Below are 12185 nucleotides of genomic sequence, written 5' to 3' on the forward strand. Positions count from 1 at the left end.
TCTCTCTAGAAAAATAAACATTAAAAATAATAATAATAAAATAAAGAGACACGTTAGACCATCTGCGCGGGGCTCACCGAATGGAGAGCCCAACACTACTTTCTGCCCCCCGTGGTCCGTCACCCCTCTTCAGCTTTAAGGCAAGAGTGGAAGACAGCTGTTAGAATTCCAGAAGCTTATCTTATTTTTATTTTTTATTTTTCTTTATTTTTTAATTCTTAAAAAAATTTTAAATGTTTATTATTGAGAGAGAGAGAGTGGGGGAGGGGCAGAGAGAGAGAGGGAGACAGAATCTGAAGCAGGCTCTAGGCTCTTGAGCTGTCAGCACAGAGCCCGATGCAGGGCTCAAACCCACAAACCGTGAGATCATGACCTGAGCCGAAGTCAGACGCCAACTGACTGAGCCACCCAGGCACCCCCTTATCTTATTTTTAGATGGTTAGAAAGTCCAGCCTAAGCTAATATTGAAACTTCAGGCACTCATCCAATTCCAAGCTCTGGCCCTTGCTTGGCTCAAGTGTAGTCTCCAGATCCTACAAAGCCCCCCTTTTTTTGCCAAGTAAGGTTGCATTCACAGGGTTCGGGGGTTAGGAGGTAAACATATCTATCTTGGTCGGGGTGGTTGGGGGGGGGGAATATTATTCAACCCACAACACTGATCAGATTGTTTCTTTATACCTGAAAGTGACTGAAAAAGCTGTGGGATTTGCTCAAACCTCAAGCTCCAGCCCAGGAGCAGCCAAGGGGCGGGAGAGAGAGAGTGAACAGAGCTGGTTTCAAAGCAATGGTGAGAAAAAATAGGTTTCTTCTTATACCCTATGGAGCCCAGCCTACTCAATAAATTAGATGTATAGGTGTCTCACTTTGTTCTTGTAATAGAAACAATCTTAGAGCGCCAGCCCTTTGAAACTAAAGTCTCTAGTTTTACCATCACTTTGATTTTATTGGACCCTTGCAGGGAAAGAATGTGTACAGGTGAGAAGTGCAGGATACACCCACGGCTGCTTAATGAACGTTTACTACTTTCATATCAACTGATGTATGCTAGAGGGTGCAATAAATACTTGTATTAATTACTGCATTAAATAAATCGCACGTTTGGCCAAAGTTCTGTGAACATTTAGCTCAGCAATGCCTTGAATGGAAGCGGAAAGCGTGCGTTGCAGAGCAGTTCAGCCAACGTTGCTGCTGAAAAACATCACTGGGGCTCGTTTCTTTCAATCCAGGCCCCGCTACCCCACAGTCGCCCAGGCAAATCAGCCCTCCGGCAGGGGGCGGGGGGCGCGGCTTCACAGCCGCGCGTCGCTCTGCGCAGGCGCCATTCACCTAGCACGCAGGCGCTAGGGTTAGGGGCGGTGTTCTCTAAGTCTGCGAGCTTGGATTGGTTGAGCTTTGGTGGTCCCGCCCGCGTACCGGAAGCTCTGGGCGCGGAGGTGTGCGGTAGCCGTCTCTGGGCGCGGAGGTGTCCGGAATTTCACGGTTTCTCGGTGAGCAAAGCTCTAGGTTCGCCGGGGTGTCTGCACGCCGGTGCTCAGAGAAGCCGGCGACTGCTCGGGGTGGGGGTGGGCCCTCGGTGCGTTCTGGGTCGGGTAGGCCCTATCCTGTCCTCTCCTCCCCCTCCCCCCCGAAGTCGCCGGGGTGGGCAGATCTCTCGGGGCCGCCGCCGCTTCTGTGCTGGGTGCCAGGCTGGCACACTGGGACGGCTTGCAGCCGGCTTTGCTTGTCGCCCCGCTCCACCCCCCCCGGACCCCGAACCCGGGCCACAGCGGGCCTTCGGGCTGGTCCCTTCCCCTCGCTGCACCCGTGCTAGGGATCATCCCAACGTGATAAAGGGCGCTAGCGCAGTGTTGAGTGGCTGTTCCGAAACTGCGACGCCCCTACCGAATATTTGGCTTCAGTTCTCTCCATAGAGGAAGGGGCTCCCTGTGTATGTGGAGAGGTGTATGTGGGTTATGGCTAGAAACAGAATTCTTCTCTAGATGTTAGGTCTAAAGACTTAAACAGAATTGAGTTCCTGCTGATTTGTTACCTACCGGCTTTTAGAAATTTGTCTTTAATCTCCCCTCACCTCGGGGTTTAGGCCAGAAATGTGCACATGTGGGCACCTTGCCCATGTAAATGTTAGTTAACATTTACAAGCTTTTTTATGCACGTAGTCAACAGATGTATGGGACCAACTATTGGCCGGCCCTATATAAACTCTTATCGATACGTATTCAGAAGGTAGGAGTTATAGGTGTGTATGTAGGCATTATCTATATTAGCATATGCTCCAGAGCTGTGTTGTTCACTATGGTTGCCACTAGCTACATAGGATAATGAGCACTTGATATGTTCCCAGTCCTAATTGAGATGTGTGGTAGTGTAAAACAACGAATTTGGGAGAGCTAGTATGAAAAAGAATTAAAATATCCATCATTTGTTTTTACCAATTACATGTTGAAATGGCAGTGTTTTTGGATACCCTGGTGAGGCAAAATGTTATTAATTTCATCTGTGTATTTAAAAAAATTTTTTTAAGGTTTATTTTAGAGAGAGACAGAGTTCGAGTGGGGGAGGGGCAGAGACAGAGGGATTCACAGAATCCTAAGCAGGCTCCAGGCAGTCAGCACAGAACCCAATGTGGGGCTCCAACTCACAGACCCAGAGATCATGACCTGAGCCGAAGTCGGACACTTAACCGACTGAGCCACCCAGGTGCCCCTATTTTGTAGTTTTAATTATTTTGTGTAACCACTTTAAAAAATAGATGAGGAGCACCTGTTTATTTTTTAAAGTGGTTACTAGAGGGGCGCCTGGGTGGCTCAGTCGGTTAAGCGTCCGACTTCAGCTCAGGTCACGATCTCGCGGTCCGTGAGTTCGAGCCCCGCGTCGGGCTCTGGGCTGATGGCTCAGAGCCTGGAGCCTGCTTCCGATTCTGTGTCTCCCTCTCTCTCTGCCCCTCCCCCGTTCATGCTCTGTCTCTCTCTGTCTCAAAAATAAATAAACATTAAAAAAAAAATTTTTTTTTTTTAAAAAATAAAGTGGTTACTAGAAAATTTTAAATTCTATCTGTGGCTTGCATTATATTCCTATCGGACAGTACTGCTTTAGAAAGGGGTCAGCAAACTGTGGCCTGCAGCTAAATCCAGCCTGCCTATCTTTGAAAAAAAAGATTTGTTGGAGCAAAGCCTTACTCATTCTTTTATGTATTGTCTGCCGCAGAGTTGAGGAGTTCATACAGAGATTGGATGGCCTGCACAGCCTAAAGTATTTCCTATCTGGCCTTTTACAGAAAAAGATTTGCTGACCCCTTGCTGCAAAACAATGCCTGCTATGGTAGATACATGTCATGTGAGCTTTTTAATTGGAGTCCTGTGTTAATTGTCAGGCCTACTGTGTGACAGGCACGGTTCTAAGGACTTTATAAGGACCATGTCATTTATTTCCCGTATTAATCCTAGGATGTGGGATTTCCTTGATTTTGTAGATGAGGAAATCGCACAAAATCGTCAAGAGACATGCCAGATGTGCTCAACACCCCTCCCTTCTGGAAATTGCACCCTCCTGACCCTCCTTATCCCCAAATGCTTGACACCGGGAGTCTATTCAATTAGCCCCTAGTGGGCACCGTGCTGCTGCGTTTTGTTTTTTTTCTTTTATATGACTTTTTAAACTAGAATTGAGGTGACGTTGGGTATCCTGTGGAAGCAGCTGAGAGGCACTGGGCTTGGGGGAAGTGGGTACAAGCAAGCGGTTCCATAGAAGGGAGCGCGCAAGCAGAGAGGAGAGGGCGCAGCCTGGGTGCTCTTTTCTCCTTTAATAAAAACCCTATTTGTTGAGAAATAGTAAAGCACTGGCCAAGTGTTTTCCAGGCATTCTCCGTGAATGAAACAGACATCATTCTTTTATGGTCTTGTGGGCAAGGCAGACAATAAACCATTTTTTCAGTGCGATACACACCATGAAAAACCACTGCCAATATTTGCAGTTTTTGAACAGGTCTCACTCATCTGTAAGATGGAGATAAGCCGCATGCTTGTCTCGGGGTTGTCGTGAGGCTTGAGATGACGGGAGCGCGTACGGCACGTAGAGTTGTTCAGTAACCCTCCTGGGTGCCTTCTGCCGTGGAGAGGTAAGGGAGGGAATGAGTATGGGCAGTCGGGGGCATCGTGACACTTGCAACATCGCAACCGCCGTGCCCGGCAAGTGTTTTTAACACGTCCTGAGGGGGCTCGTCCAGCAAAACCCAAAACCAGAGCGGTTCTGTACATTCAGTCCAGGAACAGGACAGGAGCTGTCTTTGGGCTGATGGCAGTGGAACTGAGCCGGTCCCATTGAGGGAGGGCCCTGTGCCCATGTACAGAGCAGTGGCAGCAGCTCAGAGTCCCGTGGATGGCTGGGAAAGCACCTAGGCCTACCCTCAGGGATCCTGATCCAGTGTGCCTGGGACAGGGCCCTGGCCTCGGTTTTGTTTTTGCTAATTTCTCCAGATGACTCCGGTTTATAGGCAGGACTGAGAAGCGCTCGCGGTGTGGATCAGGCTAGGCTCAGGGAGCTACGGAGGTGAAGCACAGAGTTGTGAAATAGGCGGGGCCTGTGAATGGTTCTGAGGTCTCAGAGGAGGCTGCTGGGGGGGGGGGGGGGCAGGGGGCTTTTTATCGCCTGGCGGGGGACCTCGGGCTCCGTCCTGAAGGCAGAGGGAAACCTCTGGAGGGCCGGGAACATGAGGGAATGTCTTGGAGAGATCCGTAGTATTTCATTTCTACCCCCACCGTGCGGCTCAAACACAAAACCCCGAGATCAAGAGTCTCATGGTCTACTGACAGAGCCAGCCAGGTGCCCCTGTGATAAATATTTATTAAATGAGCTCCGTGGAACTCTAAACTGGACCCACAGCTTACTTTGTCTCCTTGTGGCACCTCTCAAAATTTTATATCTTGGTTGCTTTCACAGTATACCATCCTAGGGCAGTAAATGCTTTATATCCGCATCATTGTCCCACAGAGGGTATAGAAAGTTTGACAGGATGTAAATGCTGTTAAAAATATAGAGGAGAATGGAAAACAGTATGGCGGTTCCTCGAAAAATTGGAAATAGAATTCCCATATGACCCAGCAATCGCACTCCTGGGTATTTACCCAAAAGCATTAAAAGCAGGGTCTTGAAGAGAGATTTGTACATCCAGGTTCCCGGCAGCGTTAGTCACACTGGCCAAAAGGTAGAAGCAGCCCATGTGTCCACTGGCAGATGAGCAGATAAGTAAAATGCGCTTTATGCATACAATGGAATATGATTCAGTCTTAATAAGGTGCCATTGCACGTATAGACCACACGTGCCAGGACACGTGCTACCGTGCAGGTGAGCCTTGAGGACGTTATGCTAAGTGAAATGAGCCAGACACAAGAGGCCACCTGCTGTATGATTCCAGTTCAATGCGGCCTGTAGTCACATTCAGAGACAGTAGGGTGATGGTGGCCAAGGGCCACGCAGGGGGAAGGAATGGGCAGTTGTTTAATGGGTACAAAGTTTGTTTTGCAAGACGCAAAGAACTCTGGGCGCTGGTTGCACAACAACATGAACGTACTTACTGTCACTTCACTGTTCGCTGAAAAATGGCTAAGATGCTAAGTCTTGGGGTATGTGTGTTTTTTCACAATCAAAACTGAAAAAGAAGGAAATGAGAGGTAAATAAAAGCACATGCATTCCTTCAGAATCTCCTGGAGACTCTGACCCTTGGTTGAGAAATTCTGGCCTGAGTTAAATATTGTCCAGCCTCCACATGGGCACTGTAGGCCTGTCTGTTATTAACCACCTTGCTGACATGTGGCAAACTTCAATCCCGATCCCTTTGGTAGCGATGCATATAAACTAAATGTGGAATGCAGGCCAGGTGAGTGTTCTTTCTTTGTCGGGCAACTTGCCAACAAGCTGGTGGGAGGGTTCAAGTGTATTAAGCAGCTTGAGACCTTATCGTGATGTGGGCTGCTAGGCATCCTCCAGATCCCAGGATCTCAGGCAGACGGTTCGGAGAAATGTTCAGCCATTGAAGGCAAGTATTTTTTTTATTTTTCTGTGTTATCTTGCCTTTTCTTTGTGCACTGAGCCTTTTTCTTTTCTTTTCTTTTCTTTTTTGACACAGAGAGGGAGAAAGAGAGAGATTGCACACGTGCACTAGGTGGGGAGGACAGAGGAAGAGGGAGAGAGAGAATTCCAAGGAGGCTGCAGGCTATCAGCGCCGTCCGCGCAGAACGCGACACAGGCCTGAGTCCCGTGAGCCGCTAGATGATGACCTCAGCCGAAATCCAGAGTGGAACGCTCAACCGCTTAACCAACTGAGCCAGCCAGGTGCCCCAGTGAGCCTTTGATTCTCAGGAAGACCTCTTTCACTGTTTCCAGTGTTTCAAAGTGGAATTTTAAAAAGGTAAAACAATGATCTTGAAGTACTGATTCTTGCTAACGAGAAATATAGCCACTTAAGATCCTGAATTGCTGGCCCACTGAGTCTTAAATAAAAAAAAAAAAAAAAAAAAAAGACCACCCATGTTGCCTTCATTCCAACTCCCTCCCATGGCAAAAATGCCAGACTCGCAATCTTGGTCATTCTTGAGCTGGCCCCACAGGGAGAACTTGAGTAGGAACATCATAGCTGTGACCAAGGGTACGTAACCGTTCGTATTTGAGGGGAGATTCATCTGGTTTAGACTCAGTAATAGACTTCGTTCTGACTGCTGGTCTGAAGGCAAAGCCACAGGTCCTGTAACACCTGTATGATACTCTGATTCCAAGAGAAGGTAGAAGACTGATCCGCCGACCGTGTCCAATTTGCAAATATTACAAATACATGTTTACCATGAAATTATATTGGACTAGCCACTTTTCTGGCTGTGAAAATAATACATACTCATACAAAATACAGGAAGGAGTAAAAGAACGAACAAAAGTCACCTAAAATCTTACCATTCAGAAAATGTCACTGTCTAAAATTTTGTGTATTTATTTTCAACCTTTTCTCTTCACATGTGATTTTTAGTGTTCGAGGGGAAGATGGCGGCGTAGGAGGACGCTGGGCTCAGCTCGTCCTGCTGATCACTTAGATTCCACCCACATCCGCCTAATTTACCCAGAAAACCGCCAGAAGACTAGCAGAACGGACTCTCTGGAGCCAAGCGTAGACGAGGGGCCCCTCCCGGAGCAGACCACCAAAGGCAAGGCGAGCTGAGCCTGCCCCTCCCGCCCCCGTGCACCTTGCGGATCCACCCCGGCTAATACGCCAGATCCCATCGAAGCAGCGCCACGAGCCTGGCAGTGTGCAAGCAGCCCAGACAGAGGCCACCCCACTCCACGGTGAGTCCTGCCCCTGGGAGAGGGGAAGAGGAGGCAGACACCAGTCTGACTGTGGCCCCAGCGGTGGGCTGGGGGCAGACATCGGGTCTGACTGCGGCCCCGCCCACCAACGCAAGTTACTCCTGACAGCACAGGGGAAGAGCCCTGCAGTACCGCGCCACCCCAGGGACTATCCAAGATGACGAAACGGAAGAATTCTCCTCAAAAGAAACTCCAGGAAGTAGCGACAGCTAATGAACTAATCAAAAACGATTTAAGCAATATAACGGCGCAAGAATTTAAAATAATATTTATAAAATTAATCGCTGGGCTTGAGAAACGTATAGAGGACAGCAGAGAATCTATTAGTACAGAGATTAAGGGACTAAGAAAGGGTCAGGAGGAGCTAAAAAATGCTATAAATGAGCTGCAAAATAAAATGGAGGCAACCACAGCTCGGATTGAAAAGGCAGGGGAGAGAATAGGTGAATCAGAAGATAAAATTATGGAAAAAGAGAAAGCTGAGAAAAAGAGAGATAAAAAAATCCAGGAGCGTGAGGGGAGAATTAGAGAACCAAGTGATGCAATGAAACACAACAATATCCGTATAATAGGGATTCCAGAGGAGGAAGAGAGAGGGAAAGGTGCTGAAGGGGTACTTGAAGAAATAATAGCTGAGAACTTCCCGGATCTGGGGAAGGAAAAAGGCATTGAAATCCAAGAGGCACAGAGAACTCCCTTCAGACGTAACTTGAATCGATCTTCTCCTCGACATATCATAGTGAAACTGGCAAAATACAAGGATAAAGAGAGAATTCTGAAAGCAGCTAGGGATAAACGTGCTCTAACATATAAAGGGAGGCCGATAAGACTCGTGACGGATCAGTCTACTGAAACTTGGCAGGCCAGAAAGGAAAGGCAGGAGATCTTCAATATGATGAACAGAAAAAAAATGCAGCCGAGAATCCTTTATCCAACAAGTCTGTCATTTAGACTAGAAGGAGAGATAAAGGTCTTCCCAAACAAACATGTGATTTTTAAATAAAATTTGGATCAGACTCTATATACTGTTTTTAAATAACTTTATTCAGGGGGTGCCTGGGTGGATCACTTAGTTAAACGTCCAATTTTGGCTCAGGTCATGATCGTGTGGTTCATGAATTCGAGCCCCATATCGGGCTCTGTGCTAATAGCTCGGAGCCTGGAGCCTGCTTCCGATTCTGTGTCTCCCTCTCTCCCTCTCTGCCGCTCCCTACTCACATTCTGTCTCACTCTCTCTCTCAAAAATAAAAAAAATAAGGGCACCTGGGTGGTTCAGTCAGTTAAGCATTTGACTTCAGCCCAGGTCATGATTTCATGGTTCATGGGTTTGAACCCCGCATTGGGCTCTGTGCTGACAGCACAGAGCCTGGAGCCTGCTTCGGATTCTGTGTCTCCCTCTCTTTCTGCCCCTCCTCTGCTCATGCTCTCAATCTCTCTCTCTCTCTTTCTCTCTCTTTCCTTCTCTCAAAAATAAACATTAAAAAAAATTTTTTTTAATGTAAAAACCATCTGTAAAAAAATTTTTTTAAATTTTTTTTTAACGTTTATTTATTTTTGAGACAGAGAAAGACAGAGCATGAACAGGGGAGGAGCAGAGAGAGAGGGAGACACAGAATCCGAAACAGGCTCCAGGCTCTGAGCTGTCAGCACAGAGCCCGACGCGGGGCTCGAACTCCCAGACCATGAGATCATGACCTGAGCCGAAGTCGGACACTTAACCAACCAAGCCACCCAGGCGCCCCCAAAAAATTTAAAAATAAACATTAAAAATGTTAAATAACTTTATTCAGATATAATTTATGCACCATACAGTTAACCTCCTTAAAGTGTATACACTTCAGTGGTTTTAAGTGTATTTTCTACTGTGTAGTTCATCATCACAGTCCACTTTAGAGAAGATTTTCCACTTTCCCCAAGAAAAACTACACCCATTGGTAGCCACCCCCTTTCATTCTACCCCACTGGGTCCCCCCCCCCGCCCCATCCGTCCACTCCAGCCCTAGTCAACCACTAATCCATTTTCTGTCTCTAGATTTGCCTATTCTGGGCATTTCATATAAATGGAATCGTGCAATCTGTGGTCTTCTGTGTTTTTAACCCAGCATAGTGTTTGTAAGGCTCATGCATGTTGTATATGTCAGAATTTCATATTTCTATTGCCACATACCACTCCATTGTATGGATATGCTACGTTTTGCTTATCCATCAGTTGGCAGGCATTTGGGTTGTTTCCAATTGGGGGTTATTAAGAATAGTGCTGCTGTGAACATCTGCATGCAACTTTAACCATTTGAGACCTTCTAGTTTGTCTGAAGTTTGACAACATTCTTACATACACACCTTCCCCATCTCTCATTTCCCTAATGTAAACTTGCAGAAGTCGAATCACTGACAAGGACGTTGCATTTTACAGAACTTGTCAGATGGTTTCTAAGAAGACTGCATGGATTCTCTCTGCACTCTAGTGTCAGCCTGTGTGCTTAGTGATGGGCATTTAATATCAGGTCCTGTGAAATGGAAGCCCGTGAGTTTCTTATGAGACAGGTCCCTACCATCAAGATGCATATGTCTACGTGTAGACATGATGGGCAGACGTAGGTCCAAAGGTATTAGGTAGCAAGGTTATGTACCTTACGTGGAGAGAAAAATGGACTGGTTGGATAAAGGAAACATTTGCCTGCCCAGGATGAGGTTCACGCAGATACAATCATCAAACAACTTTTTGCACCTCGAAGTTACAAAATTAATGGAACCAAACTGGCCTGGGGACTGGTTTGGTCCAAAGTCATCACTTGTCCAGATTGCTTAGTCTGAACCCTTACCCTGTTGTTCAGAAGACTCAGTTGTCAGCACAGTGCCTTTTGACCCTTGGGGTCCACCAGGCCTGTCTGCGGCTGCCTCCCAACCTGTGCTATCTCACGATTTCTTCAGATGTCCTTGGGACGTCTAAACAGCATCCCCTTATTGTTCTGTTTCTCATTCTTTCATATTCAGAACAGTACCACTTAAAGATGATAAAATCAGCAAGTAGTTCAGCGGTGTGGCTGAAGAGGGGGGGAAATGGTCCCGCCTTGCCCAGACTTCCTTGTTGATGCTGACACTGGCATGATTTCATGCCCAACAGGACCGCCAAATCCCATCCAAAGCAGTTGGCCAATCTGGATCCGGAAAGATCACGGATTTGTCCAACTTGAGATGGACAAAGTTCTAGAGTTCTTCCAGCAAGCTTCTTTTAAGTGACTGGGAATGCAGAAGCTGGTTGCATTGCTGCTTTTTTTTTTCCCCTGCTACGGGGACTCAGACTTTTGAAACTGCAACGATAGCACATTGCAGATGCCGTTTTCTAACATGTCACACCCCTTTTTGTTACATAACTCTTTCAGAAAACACACAGGTAACTGGCAGAAAGTGCTGTGCTGCTATTAGGTCGCTGCGATTGGCAAGCACAAGCCTAAAAAAAAGGGAACCTTCTTTTTTCTTTGCCGCTGTAAAGATGTCTGACGAGAACCACAGCTTCCCTTATTGAGCATTTGATGTCTAGAAGGAATTTTGAGGATCTTGGCAACCACCTTACTGAGCCAGAAACTCTTCGTGTGACTCAAGAGCACCTCCAGGGGACCGTTGTGGTCAGGGTCGTGTACGGAGTCCTCAGAAATTGCCCCACGGTGGCTTGGAAAAAGAAAGCCAAGCGTCTATTGTCAGAATGGAAAGCTGTCTATAAGGACCTCCGCTTCAACGGACAGCCCGAAATCATTCCCTACGGGGGGAAATGAAGAAAAGCCAGGACTTTCTCATGACCCAAGTCAGGGTAAGATACGGGGTGGGTCCGGTTCTCATTCATCATGCCACGATGTTGCAGAAGCCATTGAAATGATTGCGCCTGAAAACAGCACTAGTCCAGTGGAACCTGAGAAAAAGCATTTCACGGGCGGTGCCCCTCAATCCGCTGATGAGCGATCCAGTGAGTTGCCGGATCCCACAGTACCTGTGAGAGCTAAAGGCACAGAGCTTCTTTATGAAGCTTTAACGAGTTCTTCCACGGACCAGCAGCCCAAAGCCGATATGTGGCACAACTTCGCAAGAGACATTCTTACCCCCTATTTAAAGAACCTCAAAAAATACAAAACTTGTGTTAGAAGCAAAGTCACCAATCTGAAGAACCCCCCCCCCAAATTCTCACTTACAACAAAGCTTGCTCTCTGGGACCATGTCGCCGAGAGAATTTGCCGAAACGACTGTCGTGGAAATGGCACACGAGGACCTGAAGCAGTTGAGAGCTGCATACACGGAATCTCGCATCCAGGAACACCACTTTCCCTGAGTGGTGGGGGGCGCACAGACAAAATAAAATGCGGAAGCTGTGAGAAGTTCAATTGCAAGGTCACCATAATCACCAGAGGAGCACTTTTCCTTCCAGGCTGGGTGCGGAACTCAAATCCAGACGAAGACACAATGACCACCGTGATCTGTAACGAGTGTGGGGAGCAGTGGTACCACAGCAGGTGGGTGTGCCTGTAATTGCAAATAAATGTTCTCTTCACAAAGAGCCGGAGTGATGCCTTTTTTTTTTTTTTTTTGGTGCCACCCTTTTATGCTTGGTCTTAAAATCTTGTACACACTATTCTCAAAACAACCCTAAGAAGAAGGAAGGAAAGTCATTTCGTTGAGGCTCACACCACCGTCACTAAAAGTTGACAGTTTGGGAAGAGAGTGGATGACTGTTGGCCTTGTGCTTTGTGGCCACTTAGTACTTTGCTGGACTCAAGAGCGTGGTTGAGAGCAACTCAGCACACCCTAGAGCCTGTTAGAAATGCAGAGTCCTAGGCCTCGTGCTGT

At 47.2% G+C, this 12185-nt stretch overlaps 1 protein-coding gene and 1 long non-coding RNA gene across 2 annotated transcripts; both read left to right on the plus strand.

The window, feature by feature from the left end:
* The first annotated feature begins 1396 nt into the window (after positions 1-1396).
* On the plus strand, positions 1397-7162 carry LOC131502002 (uncharacterized). The gene is made up of 3 exons (XR_009256952.1): positions 1397-1487; positions 6128-6405; positions 7015-7162. It is a non-coding gene; the product is annotated as an uncharacterized LOC131502002 (long non-coding RNA).
* A 3382-nt stretch (positions 7163-10544) lies between these two features.
* Positions 10545-11895, plus strand: TCEANC (transcription elongation factor A N-terminal and central domain containing). The gene is given in 5 exon segments (XM_058714301.1): positions 10545-10570; positions 10843-11073; positions 11075-11510; positions 11512-11680; positions 11683-11895. Coding segments are annotated over 5 exon segments (1047 nt in total). The 3' UTR covers positions 11868-11895.
* The last annotated feature ends 290 nt before the right edge of the window (positions 11896-12185 follow it).

This window comes from Neofelis nebulosa, chromosome X, assembly GCF_028018385.1.
Source record: "Neofelis nebulosa isolate mNeoNeb1 chromosome X, mNeoNeb1.pri, whole genome shotgun sequence".
Taxonomy (NCBI): Eukaryota; Metazoa; Chordata; class Mammalia; order Carnivora; family Felidae; genus Neofelis; species Neofelis nebulosa.